Source organism: Colobus angolensis, unplaced genomic scaffold (genome assembly GCF_000951035.1).
Source record: "Colobus angolensis palliatus isolate OR3802 unplaced genomic scaffold, Cang.pa_1.0 Scaffold462, whole genome shotgun sequence".
NCBI classification, from domain to species: Eukaryota; Metazoa; Chordata; class Mammalia; order Primates; family Cercopithecidae; genus Colobus; species Colobus angolensis.
In genome coordinates this window covers 128,169-144,318 of record NW_012118066.1, presented here as the reverse complement: position 1 = coordinate 144,318, position 16,150 = coordinate 128,169, and the positions used below count along the sequence as shown (strand labels likewise).

The window sequence follows — 16,150 nt, the reverse complement described above, 5'->3', positions numbered from 1 at the left end:
CCAGTCCTTATCCAAGTGAGCCTTGTGTGTCACAAAGGGGAAAATACAGTTTTCCACATGCTGTGAGGAGTCCTTCTCCCTAAGCGTCCAGTTCTTTTTTTTTTTTTTTTTTTTTTTGAGATAGAGTCTCGCTCTGTTGCCCAGACTGGAGTGTAGTGGTGCAGTCTTGGTTCACTGCAGCCTCAACCTCCTGGGCTCAAGTGATCCTCCCACCTCAGCTTCTGGAGCAGCCAGAACCAGAGGTGTGTGCCACCACACATGGCTACTTTTTAAAAAATATTTTGTAGAGACGTGATCTCACTCAGTTACGCAGGCTGGTCTCGAACTCCCGGGCTCAAGAGATTCTCACACCTCAGCTTCGCAAAGTGCTGGGATTACAGGCATGAGCCACCACTCCCGGCCATAGAACTACCTTTCTAAAACTTAGTCCCAACATGTCTTTGACTCTGCTTAGAATTCTTCCCTGGCTTTTCCTTTCCTACAGGATTCATTCCAGTTTCCTTGGCCAGGCATTCAAGATTGTCCCTCTTTTGGCCCCTGCTCAATTTGTCACCCTGTTACCTGCTGCTCCCCCAGGAGGTTCCCTTGTTACTGTATTGAAGCCAAATTAAATGAGGCCAGACACACACTGCCATGCTTCGTCCCTGTACCTAATGGCTTGTAATTTCCCAGAACGTATCTTCTCTCCCCTCCCTGATGCATTTGCCAAATTCTTACCCAGCATTCAGGGCTTGGCTTGACCGTTCCCCATCAGTAAAGTCTCTTCTTCACTAGAAGATGGAAGACATACAAACGCTTCGGTCCCCACTGCAGGGTTAGCCATTCTTCCCTTGTGCCATCATTCTGCTGCAGACTTCACTCTTCTCTAGCACTATCACACCATATGTAATATGTATGTGTTAGCCCCCTAGTTGCAAGACAACTGGTTTTACCTTTGTATCCTTAGTGCCTGGGTTGGAGTAGGCACTCAGTAAACGTTTGAGTGGATGATGGATTTGTCCTTGGATAGAGCACATCCTGAAGTTAGAAGCAGCTGCATTTCACTTTGTCATTACCAGTCCTTATCCAAGTGAGCCTTGTGTGTCACAAAGGGGAAAATACAGTTTTCCACATGCTGTGAGGAGTCCTTCTCCCTAAGCGTCCAGTTCTAAGGAGTCCACACCAATCATCAGCAGCACAGGACCTCAGTGGTCTGCGCTGGGCTTACTGTGCATTGTCACATGTTAACAGAGAAAGTGCCTTACCTTGGTTCTATACACAGCGAGTAGACTGATAACCCAGCCTGTATGTGCATCTTGCTTTACATTGCTTCTTTGAAAAGCTACTGACGTTGTCTTTTCTTTCAGTCAAACGCTTCAGAGAACCAAAGCATGAAAGACGTCCGTGGAGGATATGGTATGTGTTTAGGTATTAACTCATTCAGGAGTGCTTTTGACTATGTTGGGGGTCTTGGAGCGGGGGTGAGGTATGGTGTTGGAGTGGGGAGGGCATGGAATGTGAGAAATGATACATAATATCATGTATCTGGAATCCCTGAGTTAAATTCATCAGGAACTATGCATATGATGAAAGCATTTCTGTTTCTCCAGGTAACTTTTGATCCTACCTTTATTTTAGAATCACTCTGCTTCCACTTCTAGAAGATGGAAGATACACAAATACATCAGTTCCCGATGCTGGCTACTTCATCTATGTCTACTTGTTGTTAGATTTGGTTTAAATTCCTGGATTCTGTAGTCTATATGTACAAGCAAATACTAACCCAAATCTGGAGATCAGTCAAACAAAGCATGTAAATGCTCCTGTCTCCAAATGAGTCTTTCTTGGTCCTAGCATAAAGGAAAACTGTTTCTCTACTCAAAATACTTCTGACACCAAATATTTGAGTGTTTTCTTCCCCCAGCATCAACCAGCTTTCCAACTCTGCAAGTACCACTTGGGTGTTCCATAATTTAATTCACTTTGGACACTTAACTACCTGGAGTTAGAATCCACAGGTTAAAGGCTCAGTCCCACACACTGCCCCCTTCTTCAGTGCCAGCTGTAAGTAGTGGGGTCCTCAGGGTATCCACATTTCCGTCCAACTTTGCTCTAAAGTTAGGGGTTCCCACAACCCCCATTTCCCCACTAAGGTTTCAGTAATTTGCTAGAACGGCTCATAAAACTCAGGGAAACATTTACTTACATTTGGTGGTTTATTATAAAGGACCCAGATGAACGCTAGATGAAGAGGTGCATTGGGCGAGGTCCCGAAGGGTCCTGAGCACAGGAGTTGGGGTGTGCCCCTCTCCCAGCACGTGGACGTGTTCACCAGCCCAGAAGCGCTCCAAATCCCATTGTTTAGGGATTTTTATGGAGATTTCATCATGTGGGCATGATTGATTATTAACTCAGTCTCCAGCCCCTCCCTTCTCCCTGGAGGGTGGGGGATTAGGACGGAAAGTTCTAAGTTTCTAATCATGACTTGGTCCTTTTGGTGACTAGCCTCATCCCGAAGCTATCTAGGAGCCCAAGGCTTGCTTCATTGGAGCAAAAAGCTCCTGTCTTCCAGGAAATTCCATGAGGTTTAGGTGCTCGTATCAGGACCAAGGCCAGAGACCAAGTATTAGAACAAAAACTCCTCTTAGCACCTCTATTACTCAGGAGATTACAAGTGTTTTAGGAGCTCTGTCGGAAACCAGGACAGAGACCAAATACATATATTTCTTTTACAGACTTTGATATATATATCAAGCATATATTTATTTCACAGAGGATGATCCTGCAGTCACAATTTTTCCTTCGTAAAATGGTGGTAAAACTTCAGAAGTAGGTTCTAAAGACAAAACTCTAAAGTAATACATCACCTGGAAGGATACAGTCAGCTCTTCAGGACAGCCTGTGTCCGCAAGAAGCTGCCTGTTTTAGGCTGCCTTGAGCTTGCACCTTTCCTAACAAAATAGCCATTTTCTCCTTAAGAGGAAATGTCAGTAATCACTGTGATAAAATTTTTAAGTGTGTACTTGCTTGTAAACGTGTTGCTGCCAAATGTTGATAATTCTTTTTATTTTCCCCCCCTTGATTTTTCTCAAACCCCATTAACTTTAGAATGTGTGACTCCCACCTCAGGGCTGGGGCAGGACCTGGTGGAGACCTAGCTTTGGGGCTCTCTGAGTCTTACATACATTGTCCTTTGGTAACTCCTCCTTTCCGATGAGTCTAGGGAATGATTTTCCAGCCACCGTCACTGGGTTGGTCTGGATAATCTCCGCAGTCCTGAGACCCTGCCCAGCTGGGAGGCTGCGAGAGATAGAGATGACTAAGAGGTGCCTCGACCACAGAGGAGAGTGACTGCCTAGTACTGGTGGCGGAGGACATACTGAAGGCACGCACTGTCTCCACCATGCTCCTGTCACATAGGCCGGGGACAGCTCCTCTCAGAGATTAACGCCCTTGTTTTTTCTTTTTTGAAATGCTTATCATCTAGTCCAGGGGCTGGCACACTACAGCCCGTGGGCCCGGTGTGTATGATTGGAATAGCTGTGTCTATGACTGCATCGTTCTCCGCGGCAGGGCTGAGAAGTTGAGATAGAGATGTATGGTACACAAAACCTCAAATATTTATTCTTTGGTCCTTTACAGAAAAGGTGTGCCTACCCTCATCTAGCCCGTTGGTTAAATGGCAGCAGCTAAAATTTCTTTAGGGATCCAGCTGCAGTACTGGATTTGTGCTAGTCTTGTTAATTTCACGCATAATCTAGCTCATTGTGAGTGAAGTTGAACGGAAGCACTTTAAAATAGAGATACCTTGGGCTGCATCACAAAGCTGTGATTGAGCGTTTTATTTTGAAGAACATGAAAAATTTAAAACGTATTTTAAATGTCAGTCCTTGACCTTTTAGGGATTTCAAAGGCAATGTTATTGCAGGCTTTGAAAGGTGGCTGAGATGCCAAGCCTGAGTTAGTACTCAAGGCCCCGGGAAGAGACGACCAGTGATTGGAAGGTTGGGGTGGCTTTTTTCCTGTTTCCGACTTCTCGTTTTCCTCAAATTGGATATTGCACTCCTGTCAGGCTAATAACCAGTGTTGGTTTTATTTTGTACAGGTTTTTAGACACTTCCAAGCAAGCCATAGGAATGCTGTTCATCCACTTTGCAAACGTATACCTAGCAGATCTCACTGAAGAGGACCCTTGTTCACTGTAAGTGGCCCCTGTTTGAGTGCAAACATCAGCTCTCCCTCCATTGAAAATATAGGCTGGCCTTGCTTTCTGCTGCTGGTCCTGCTCCCTCTGGCTTGAGGAGAGGGTGCTCCCCTTTTCCTCTGTGTTCCTCTGAGAGACCATCCTGTGCATGCTGTCTTGGAGCTCACATACACAGCTATCAGTCGCCTTGTAGGGCTTTGCATGGTGACACTTTCCCTGTGCACTGGCTTTCTGTTCATCAATCCAAGTTCTGTCCTTTGATTTTCTAGTGTCCTTATGTTTCCCAGTTTCCAAGCCGCCCCTGGCAAGGAAGAATAATGCCCTACAGGGGTGTCTCACTGGGGCTCACAGGACGACACACTGGGGCTTCTCTGTGGCATCAGCCGTTCAGGGTCAAAACTGTTGTTGACCATCATTGACCTCTTCCACCTTATCACTGCAGCGTGCCTTCCATGCAGCCCCCAGAGCAATCTGTCTGTGACCTCAATCCTGCCATGATATTCTGTCCTCCTTGCTAATGGCACCCACATGGTTCTTCTCTTAGCAGGTGGAGTGGCAGAGGAGGCTTGCCTACCTCATCCTGGCCCTGTCTTCTGCCTCCCTTCATCTTTATAGCAGCCTGCCATATATAGAGACTTTGATTATCCCCATTTTACAGTTATGGAACTGAGGCACAGAGAGGTTATATATACTGTAAGTTCACACCGCTCAGGAGTCATGGAGCCAAGCCAGTCTGGCCTCCGGGGCCCGCCTGATGCTTTGCTGTGTCAGAATCACCTGTGTTGAGTATGGAACATAGAACTTTCTTTCTGGCGGGGCGCGGTGGCTTAAGCCTGTAATCCCAGCACTTTGGGAGGCCGAGACGGGCGGATCACGAGGTCAGGAGATCGAGACCATCCTGGCTAACATGGTGAAACCCCGTCTCTACTAAAAAAATACAAAAAACTAGCCGGGCGAGGTGGCGGGCGCCTGTAGTCCCAGCTACTCGGGAGGCTGAGGCAGGAGAATGGCGTGAACCCGGGAGGCGGAACTTGCAGTGAGCTGAGATCCGGCCACTGCACTCCAGCCTGGGCGACAGAGCGAGACCCCGTCTCAAAAAAAAATAAATAAATAAAAAGAACTTTCTTTCTTTATTCCCAAGGCGTGGCACACAGTAGGCTCGTAAATGTTTGCTAAGTGAATGAATGAAAGTAAGGCCTGTATTTACATCACATGTCTTTGTTCTCGCAGGCATGAGATGCTCTGTACACAAATTAAAGTATCTGAGAGCAGCATAGCCTCAGACCAGAGAGAAATTGCCTTGGAAGCAGTTTCTGCTCCTGCCATCTCTGGTCTGAGAGTGACCCCTTGTGATTTTACAGAGGAAGGGCAGGCAGGAGAAATGCCCCCTCCCTCTTTGCATGGGTTTTCCTGCTGACCTACCCTAGCACAGGCTGCGCCCTCTGGCATCAGAGTGCTGTGTGCACATCACCAAAGCTCTAGCCCGGGATAGGAGGCTGTGAGGCTGCACAAAATGTCTCAAGCCTCAGCCACGGGAAAGCCCACCATAGCTGGGGCTTGTGGTGTCCTGGAGCTTACCTGCAAGGATTTCAGAGCCACATCATATCTCAGAGGGTCAGTACTGGATCCAGTGCCCTTGTCTCCCACTCTGTCTGCCATAGAGAGCTGGGGCTTGTGGTCAGCAGTGCTCAGCTGGATCTGGGTACAAGCCCTCAAAAGAGGGTGAGTGGCAAAGGGCCTTTCTTTAGTGAGAGAAAAGATTTTGTGTCAGATGGAAACAGATCTTACAAGAACACAGTCCATGTGGCATGCCCTTCAGAGCATCCTCCTCTCATTCCCCCAATTATCTTGCCTTTTCCCACATAGGGAGTAAAGCTCTCTCTTTAAAGTGTAGGCCGGGCATGGTGGCGTAGGCCTGTAATCCCAACACTTTGGGAGGCCAAGGCAGGCAGATCACTTGAGGCCGGAAGTTCAAGACCAGCCTGGCCAACATGATGAAACCCTGTCTCTACTAAAAATACAAAAATTAGCTGGGTGTGGTGGCACACACTTGTAATCCCAGCTACTTGGGAGGCTGAGGCAGGAGAATCACTTGAACCCAGGAGGCAGAGGCTGCAGTGAGCTGAGATTGCACCACTGCACTCCAGCCTGGGCGGTAGAGGAAGACTCCATCTCAAAAAAAAAAAAAAAGTATAAAAATATGACTTATGCTTGACTGCAGATGGGGATGGGCGAAGGCCACGTGGCCCTGCCCTCTTTGTCTGTGAAACCCCAGAGGCTGTTTCCTGAAGCTCTCTGGTGCAGCAGCACTGTTCTGGGCTTCCTGGGCTGGACTTTCAGGGAGTGAGCAGAATCATTGCGTAGGCATTTCTGTCATCAGTTAAGGTCTGTTTCCTGTTGATTTCCCTGGCTGCTTCCAGATACTCTGTCTTCCATTGAACCGTCGCCTGGCAGACGCACTGGCAGGTTTTTGTTTTGTTTTTTTGAGACGGAGTCTTGCTCTGTTGCCCAGGCTGGGGTGCAGTGGTGCAATCTCGGTTCACTGCAACCTCCGCCTCCCGGGTTCAAGTGATTCCCCTGCCTCCGCCTCCCAAGTAGCTGGGATTATAGGCACATGCCACCACACCCAGCTAATTTTTTTGTATTTTTAGTAGAGATGGAGTTTCACTGTGTTAGCCAGGATGGTCTCGATCTCCTGACCTCGTGATCCGCCTGGCTCGGCCTCCCAAAGTGCTGGGATCACAGGTGTGAGCCACCTCACCCAGCCAGCACTGGCAGTTTTTAAGTGTCTTTGCCCCTCACTCACCTCCCTCAGGTGGTCCCACTCCTGATGAGCTTTGGCACATGGTTGGGAGGCACCTGGAAGTGACAGCTACACTAGCACATGAGGGCTGCCAACCCCCAGAATGGGCCCAAACAAATACTGGGCTTCCCTCAGGCCACCCGCGTCAGCCATGACCTCTGGCCCTGTGGCTTCTGCCGTGAGCATGCGTGTGCCCTGTCCTCACAGGTACCTCATCAACTTCCTCCTGGATGCCACTGTGGGCATGCTGCTCATCTACGTGGGGGTGCGTGCCGTCAGCGTCCTGGTGGAGTGGCAGCAATGGGAGTCCCTGCGCTTCGGCGAATATGGTAATGTGCTGTGGACAGGGCGTGAGGGAACTGCTGGGGGTCTCTGCTCCTTGCCCCATGCGGCCCACCAGGCAAACAGATCCAGAAATGGCTGGGGAGCTGCCATTGTCTCCTCTTTGTGATAGAGGGGGCTGTTCTGGGTTTGAGCTCACCCTCCTGTGGGTATGGGTGCCTGCTTTACCGCCAAGGCCCTCACCTTATGGCAGGGAAGGTGGCAGGAGGCAGGAGACACTAGACACAGAGAGAAGGCTGAATGTCTGTCCCTTCTCCTGGAAGACACCAGCAGTCCCACACACAGGACCACAGGCCTCTTCATTCCGCCAGGCTGCCTGTTGAGCTCACGCCACCTGCCAGCAGGTTAGGGAAATGGGGCAGCCCTCATGTTCTGAAGGTGTTCAGTAACGAGGCAGCAAGCCCGGCCCCTCTTCCTGCTGCACATCTGTGCTTGTCCTGTCGCTAGGCCGTTCCACACGGCTGGTACTGGAGGGTGGCTTCCTCAGGCCCTCAGTGCCCTCTGAGGTTTTCAGAACAGAGTTAGGGGTAACATCAGCTCTCTCCCACCCTTACAGCTGGCCCCGGGTGTCTGCAGGCAGAAGCTCCTCTTCCCGGGTGGAGCAGCATCAATGGAACCTTTGCCTTGAGAGAGCCACAGAGGACAAGAGGGAGGGAGAGCGGATGGAATTCGGGATCCGCACTCTCCTGTCCCACAGAGCTCATGGCTGTGGGCTCAAGGGCCACTCACTCCTAGATGACTGAAGATTCACAAGGCACTGACAGTTTAAAAGGGGAGCCAATTCATGGAGCTGGCTATGAGTGCCTTGGGTATTTCCAGAAATCTTAAGTAATTGTTTGTCTCTGTTGAGGGGAGATGAACTCAGGGGAGGGCTTTTCTTAGCCCCGTTACTTGATGCCTGATGAGTCACTGACTTAAGATAGCATCCAACACACAGCGTGTGCCTCCTGTGGCTCCAGGGAAGGCTTCTGAGAAGCTGCGAGTCATTGAGTCCTCAGCTGCAGAACAGAAATGGACTGCAGCAGGGGGACCAGCACAGCGTCATCTTCATTTATAGAATGGACACCCAAAGGAGTTACGTGACGCACAAAGCTCACCCAGCCGGTGCATGGCTATGGGAGCCTGGGCCTGCTGCACTAGGATACCTAAACCCTCCCACCACCCCCACAAACAGTGCTCACAACTACTCCTTTGCAGTTGAGATCCCTTCTAGAAGGCGTGGCTCCCAGCTCTACTATAGCTGACCAGTGCTAAGGTGGATCTACCACAGTCAGTCAGGTGCCGCTCAGTGACCTGGGAGTGAAGATCAGGTCTGGTTCAGATGCATTAATGCTACCAGTTGTTCCCTCACATTTTATCTTCATCCTCAAGGGTGGATGGAAAAGACGAAGGCAGTGGGTTGTGTTTCAGCCTCCTTCTCAATCTCTTGGCCTGCCTCGGCCCCTGCCTCTGCGTCATCCCACCACTGCCTTTGGGAGCCAGAGTCTTCAAGCCAGAATGTCTCCAAATAAAGCTGCAGGGACCATCCTGAGTCTTCCACAGGCTGAGGAAAGATAGCTTGTCTGTTCAGTTACCTGTTGTTTTCTATTTCCATCAATTTATGTTATTTTCTATTGCTACTGTAACATTTCCACAAACTTCATAGCACAAACTGAAACAACACAAGTTGATTATCTTTTTTCGTTCGGATGTCTGCCATGGGTCTCACTGGGCTAAGGTCCCAGTGTCAGTGGGGCTGGCTTCTGGAGCCTCTGGGAAGATTGTTTTCTCGCCCTTTCCAGCCTCTAGAGTCTGCCTATAAGCCTTGGCTCGCGGCCCCCCCCTCCATCTTCAAAGCCAACAACAGTCACTGGGTTTATCCCACATCAAGTTGCCCTGACTTCCTGCGGACTTCCACTTTAAAGTGTGATTTACATTTACTTGTGATTACCTTGGCCCCACCTAGACCCTCAGAATACTCTCCCTGTCTTAAAGTGAGCTGACTAGCAACCTTAATTCCATTTGCAGCCTCAATTCCCCCTTTGCTGTGTGACGCTGCACACACCCAGGTTCCAGGGATTTGGATGTGGGCAACTGTGTGGGGCTGTTACTCCGCCTCCCACACCTGTTATCCTGCCCATCCATTTGAGGCAGAGGTCCCCACAGCTCTCCTCTCGTGTAAATTTTCTACGATGTGTCTTTTATTCCTAGAAGAGAAAGCCATGAGTTTGCTGATGAGAATGTGGGACTCAGGGAAATAGGCCACACAGTCCCGGCAGTTGAGACCAGATCCAGTGCATGGTGTCTGCACTCTGATTACCATGCCACTCTTTCCCATGTGGAAGCCCTGACATCTGGGTCACGGTGCTTCGTGGGTCTTGCTGCCCGTCCCTGGCCAAACGCTCCCTTTTGGAAGCCTCTCGCCACAGATGTGTTCCCTCCTTTTGGTCCCTATTCCTGTGACTTCTACTGAGGAAATAATTAAACCCAAACAAAACACCTACATGCCTGAGGTTGTTCCTTGCAGTAAAAAGCAAGACACACAGGGCCGGGTGCAGTGGCTCACACCTGTCGTTCCCAGCACTTTGGGGGACTAAGCAGGGAGGATCACTTGAGCCCAGGAGCTTAAGACCAGCCTTGGCAACAAAGCAAGACCCCTTCTCTACAGAAAGAAATTTTTTAAAAATTAGCCAGGCACAATGGCACACATCCTTAGTCCTGGCTACTTGGGAAGCTGAGGCAGGAGGATCACTCGAGCCTAGGAGTTTGAGGATGCAGTAAGCGGTGTTCATGCCACTGCACTCCAGTCTGAACGACAGAGTGAGACCCCATCTCTAAGAAAACAGTAGCAGCAATGACAAAGCAGGACATGCAACACTGCCTGGCATGTCTGTCCTTTAAAGAGGAGACTGGGGCGGGGCAGGGGAACATTTGAAAGACAAGTGAAACGAGTCAAGAAACACAGCAGCCACTTGCGCTTCTCCCAACGGTGGCTGCGTGAGATCTGGGTGCCCAGAGGAAATGGTGTGCCAGAGAGGGTCATGGCTGCTTTTTCTCTTTTCTCATGTTTCTGAACTTTCTTATTCTAGCATCTAAATTAAAGAGGCAGCTGCAGCTAAGTTGTGTAGCAGAAACTTAGAACACCAGGGCGACGTGAGGTGGGTGGGAGGAAAAGCATTTTCCTCCTTGTCAGTCACTTAAAACCGAAGAGCAGATGGAGTGAGCATGCCGAGTGAGCGGACGTCCTTCCATAGTAAATAAGCGGTGCTGCGCTCTCTGCTGGCTCCTGAACACTCCAGTCCTCGCAGAGAGATTTCTTAGTGGCGCTTTCTGTCCGACTGTCCTCAAACTTACGTAATGGTTTCTCAAAAATGAGTTCATCTGTTGTTTTGAGAACTGCTCTTGATAAGCTTTGGTGACTTACCGAAAGGAAAAGGATTGCAAAACTCATTAACCTATCAGGGAGGGATTATGCTTCTGAAATGAGTTTTTTGGCTCAAATGTTTCCTATCCCTTAAGTGAAAGTAGAAAGGAAGAGCTCAGAAGACATGACTGACACGTTTCTGCCTGTTTTCTGCCACACTTCTCCCAGGGTTTTCCAGAAAAGGGAATGGCGTGGTGTTTTGTCCATTACAGCTACATAAAGGCATTCCCTTGTGTACAGCTGACAGGCTTGGGCAGGGCGTGGGCCTCCAGCATGGGTGCCCAAACAGGGGTTGCTACAGAACCGATAAAGCCAAATGAGAAGCTAGAGATTTCTCTTTGGACCAAATTATCTTCTCACAGCCTGGATTAGGGCTTTTGCCCACCCCCCAAAATGCTACCCTGTACCCCCTCTTCTGACCAGCTATGGTAAGGCAGCTCTGGCAGAACTTCCAGGGTGAGACCCAGGCGGCCTTCCCACATCCCGCTCTCCCCTGGGTCTCTCACTTTGGGGAGGCCTGTGTGGCTCCCAGGAGCTACCCTAGGGTTCTTCATGTCACAGGATCATTCCCTGGAGGGGCTGGTCTTCTCTCCGTTCAAAATGTCCTGGAGGCACTCCAGGGCCTGCCTGTCCCCCAGCTTGGACTATTAGGTCCCTTGGTTTCTCAAGCATGGTGACTAAAGGGGTCCCAGATGGACCTTTGTCACAGCCCTGAGCCCCGGCCCATCCTTCCCACCTCCTTGCCCCAAGGGCTTCTCTCTTCACTTCCTTGTCCCTGGCCAAGGTGTTTGGGGTGACCCATGCTGGACAGTCAGAGTCCAAATTCCTCCAGAGTCACGTTTCTGCTCTCAAGCCTGAGGTATCAGGGATGGCCCTGGGAGTGGGGTAAGGAATGGGAGGTGGGGAGGTGGGAAACAAGGCGACTGAGTCCTGCTTCATCCTCCACAAACATCAGTCCACTCATGGACAGGGAAGGGAGGGGGTAGCCCTGCCGTCACTGGAAAAATCAACAATGGATAAGAATAGCAGTCTTGCTTCATACAGCTTCTGCTGCCAGCAGGCAGAAAGAACAGCTTTTCTGAGCTCCAGCAATGAGCATTTCCTAACTTTAGCGCTTTTTAATCCTGTCTTAGGATGTCTTAAAAGAAAGTCCATTTTAGTATCTTCAAATAAGGAATTCTCTGATTTTGTTTAAAATGTTGCATTTGTCTGTTAAGGATGAGGTAATCTTTTGGACTTTGGGGGACTCATTAAGTACCTTTACAGCCAGGGTTCTGGGGTGTGTGGGGGAGTGGGGTGGGGACATCATCTCACTCGGATGCCTGGCCCCCATGTGACTAAGCACCTGCCTGTCCCTGCAGGAGACCCTCTGCAGTGTGGAGCCTGGGTCGGGCAGTGCGCTCTTTACATCGTGATCATGATTTTTGAAAAATCTGTCGTCTTCATCGTCCTCCTCATACTTCAGTGGAAAAAGGTTTGCTTCGTCCCTGCGTTAGCAGCTCCTTGCCACACTGAGCAAGCAGCACTTCCTCTCCATCACCCACACACACCAACTCTAGGAAAACCAAACTTCTGTTTTAACTCTGTGAATGCGTCCTGGATTTGGTCTGATGTGGCAGCTACTCCAAAGAGCTTGTCAATTCTTAGCGTCCATCCACTTTAAATGTCTGTTCTAGATGAAGCCTTGGGATGTATAAAACTAATGAAATACAGTCCCTGCCTTTGGCTCGCTACCATCTGATGGTGGTTTTTAGGCCTTGCAGCGATACATGTTTCTACATCGGCAAATATCCTGTCACACATCTCTCTTGCCTGGTAGTTTAACTGAGCCATTTGGTGCTACAGGCAGCTTCCACAGTCTGTGACGTTCAGCGTGCCGATGCCCTGGCCAGCCTACGGGCTCTCCAACCCTGACCTCTGCCCTCTGACCCCAGTTCTGTGTAGATAAACCCCCACTCCTCATCCCCAAATGCCCACGGTAGACCAGCCAGAAGTCTTTGAGAACAAGCGGCTCACCTTGGCCTCCTTTGGGTTTTATTTGTGGCTGGATTTTATTTAAGAAAATAAGCCAAGGCTTTTCAGAGCTGTTGTCTTTTCGGGGTGGTTGAGGTGTGGGATTTCTGTTAGAACGTGGTCTGGGGCTTCAATACTGGTGTCTATAATGAGCATCCACTGAGTTCACTCCTCCAGCCCCCTGAAGCCTGCACTCCACTCTCCCGGTGGGCACTGCTTGCTTTGCCCTGGCTTGGTGGCTGTAAGCCCACTGCACTTTGCAAGTCCACACTGAGGGGAACGCTGCCAAAGCACCAGCTGCTGCATGTTGTTCCAAGGGCTCCTTGTGGACAGTCTCATCTGGGAACCCTGGGCATGAGGTGATGCTCCCATTGGGCTTTGGGGGAAGGTCTAAGCTAAGGCTCCCTCAGGGCCTGTGGGTACCACCCACCCACCCCAGGCACACTCTCAGTGGCCTCTCCCTACCTCACTGAGTCTGCTTCTCTTTGCAGGTGGCCCTGTTGAATCCCATTGAAAACCCAGACTTGAAGCTGGCCATCGTCATGCTGATCGTCCCCTTCTTTGTCAACGTCAGTGCCATGTTGCGTTTTTACCTCGGTTTGCTCCCTGCCTGGCAGGGTTCCTGTCCAAAGTTCTAAGTCTGACAGAAAGCTCATTTTGTAGCCCTCAGGTCTTTTTGCGTGACCATTTGCCACCTCTCCCACCCCCAGACCTGGAAATGGCAGGATTACCCCCTCAAAAGGCAGGGCCCCGTCCCAGGGCCCCATCCAGGATGGAGGGGCCTGGGAGCTTTGTCTTGCCCTCCCTGCCAAGGGGCCAAGAAGCCCCACCCATGTGTAGCGCCAGCCTCTAGTTCAGGATCGTTTCAAACGTACCCATCATTCATTCCTGACCACGGATCTTGAGAAACTCCCGAGCACAATGGCTAGAAGTTGGGAAACAGAAGTGGTGAGGGAAGCTGGGACAGGCAGACAATGGCAGGGTGTGCCGGCCACCCACACAGAGTCTGTGGGGAGGGGCCTGGAACGCGTGTCCAGAGACCTTGCTTCCAGGCCCCAAACAGGCTGTTCCCCCAATTACCACAACAAAGACCTCTCCAGGCATGTTCCTTGCACACTCTGATCAGAAAACTGAACCCGAGGACATGGAGATTGGGAATCTCTTTCTAAGCTTTGGGAGATAGCAGGGTGATTGGATTGGGTTTTTCTTTCTGTAGCTCTGGATCTTATAATCTGGAATGGGAGTGGGCGGATAGGGGGCTGCTCGGCTTTGCTTTGAAAAATGGTTTATCCCAAAGTAACCTGCATTTTTCCTCCCCGCAGGCTTTGATGTTTTGGGTAGTGGACAACTTCCTCATGAGAAAGGGGAAGACGAAAGCTAAGCTAGAAGAAAGGGGAGCCAACCAGGACTCGAGGAATGGGAGCAAGGTCCGCTACCGGAGGGCCGCATCCCACGAGGAGTCTGAGTCTGAGGTAGGGCCTCCCCGACTCTCCAAGGGCCCACGCCGTCACATCGCTGGCCCAAGGGGGTCTCTGGTGTCATGTTTGTGTTTGGTCTTCCCTTGAGTGCTAAGTCACAGTGCGAGCCAAAGGGCGGGAGAAGAGGCTGAGCCAGAGATGAGGGAGGGACAGACAGCTCTGTCCAGCCAGAACCCATTCCCACTGTCCCTTGGGCCTGCCTAGGGCAGGAGGGCATAGCAGATGGGGGTGGCTTGCCTGCGACAGTTCCTCTGTTGGTGGAGATGACAGGAGAGGGAGGTGCTGCCTTGTTTCGTGAGCTGGCAAGGACCATCATGGGCCTGGTGGTTGACCTTCAAGCATTAGGGTATTTGAATCTCTGCCCACCACTAAAGAGCGAGGGAAGTGTTGGCTAAGGCAGCTGGAAACTTCTAAAATATAGGGGTAACCAGACCTTGCAGGAGGAACCTCATCCCCCCCTTATTTTCTGGTCTTCTGTGGACCTTAGGGAAGAATGGTGGCCATGAGTAGCAGCCTTGAGGCCAGGGGATGTGTTCTGGTGGCCCTGCAGCACTCACCCCACATCTACGTGCAGTGCCAGCTCATGGGAGGCCTGGGAAGCTCCCAACGTGGAGAGAGCACTGTGTGCAGGTGGGAGCTGCAGAAAAGAAAAGCTGAGACAAACATCTTCCCTGGAGAGGCCGTCAGATGTGTGGGTGAGGTGCAGGTGGACGCATAAGTAGCTTGTCATGAGACCGTAATATGTTCTGAGATTGAGGCGTAGGCAGAACCCAACGAGGGCCCTGGGACAGCCTGGAGGGAGTTTCAGAAGACAAATAGATGAGTAGGACAGAGGCGAAGCCGTGTCTTCTCTAGGTGCTTGTCCCTAGAATCTGGCCAGCGCCTGTCGTGAGAGCTTGGTGAACATTAGGTGAGTGGCAAACAGTGTTACGGGCAGAAGCAGTAGCTCATGAGCATTCATAGTCACATAGTTTGGTGTCTGGGCCATAGTGTGAAATGCACTGTGGCTTGTATTCTGGAGCATAGGACAGAAGGACAAGAAGTGAGGCACAGGCCGAGCTAGATGGGCAATGCCCTGTGATCCAGGCTGAGGTACTGGGATGTGCTCGTACAGGCAGTGAGGAGCAGTGGGAGTATGGTGGTCAGGACCAAGACTAGAGGCAGGAAGCCCTGCAAGGGAATGGTGCAGGGAAGAGGAGGTGAGACTGCTTGCCCTGCCGTAGAATAGGAGTTCATGTTTCCCTGCACAGGTGGACTTGGGACCTCCTTATCCCAACCTAGGCAGTTCCAACCTTTCCCTGGTATTCAGAGGTCTAAGGAGCCAGGCAGGCGGGCAGGGAATGAGTGCGTTTGCCCCAGCTGCATGGCTGAGTCATTCCAGGGGCTTAGAACAGCAAAGTGCCGCTATTTGTCTTCAGCAGTTGCAGAGTTGGCTCAGCAGCCACGCTGGACTCCCCTTGCCCACAGATGCTTTCTCTTCCTTTTGAAAGAGGCTTTTCAGTCTGCCTCTGCAGTATTTAAGGCAGCTTCAACAACTGCATGTGTCATGGTTGAGCTTTTTTTAGCCAGGGTGACCTTAGGCTGCAGGTCCATGCTGAGTTTGTCCTGGTGGAGGTCGGTTCCCCTGGAGGTGGACCGAGAAGTGGGGAGCATTAGCAGAGGAAGGGGGTCTGTTGACTCAGTGCTGGCTTCAGTAGCCCCTGAGTGTCCTTGGAGTGAACATGGCCTGTGGAGGCTAGTGTGTCTCACTGAGTACAGGGAGCGTCCCCTCACTCTCTTGTAAAGAAACGTAAGACTTGGCCAGGCATGGTGGCTCATGCCTGCAATCCCAGCACTTTGGGAGGCCGAAGCAGGTGGATTACTTGAGTTTGAGACCAGCCTGGCCAACATGGTGAAACCTCGTGTCTACTAAAAGTAGCAAAAAAAAA

At 50.7% G+C, this 16,150-nt stretch overlaps 1 protein-coding gene across 1 annotated transcript in view; it reads left to right on the top strand.

Moving 5' to 3' along the window:
* The window catches only part of TMEM110 (transmembrane protein 110), a 64,710-nt gene that overhangs the window by 44,072 nt on the left and 4,488 nt on the right, over nt 1-16,150 (top strand). Inside the window, exons 2-7 of the mRNA XM_011958240.1 lie at nt 1,347-1,395; nt 4,085-4,180; nt 7,194-7,315; nt 12,093-12,205; nt 13,236-13,313; nt 14,067-14,216. Coding sequence (XP_011813630.1) covers nt 1,347-1,395; nt 4,085-4,180; nt 7,194-7,315; nt 12,093-12,205; nt 13,236-13,313; nt 14,067-14,216 — 608 coding nt within the window. The remainder of the gene's footprint in view (nt 1-1,346; nt 1,396-4,084; nt 4,181-7,193; nt 7,316-12,092; nt 12,206-13,235; nt 13,314-14,066; nt 14,217-16,150) is intronic.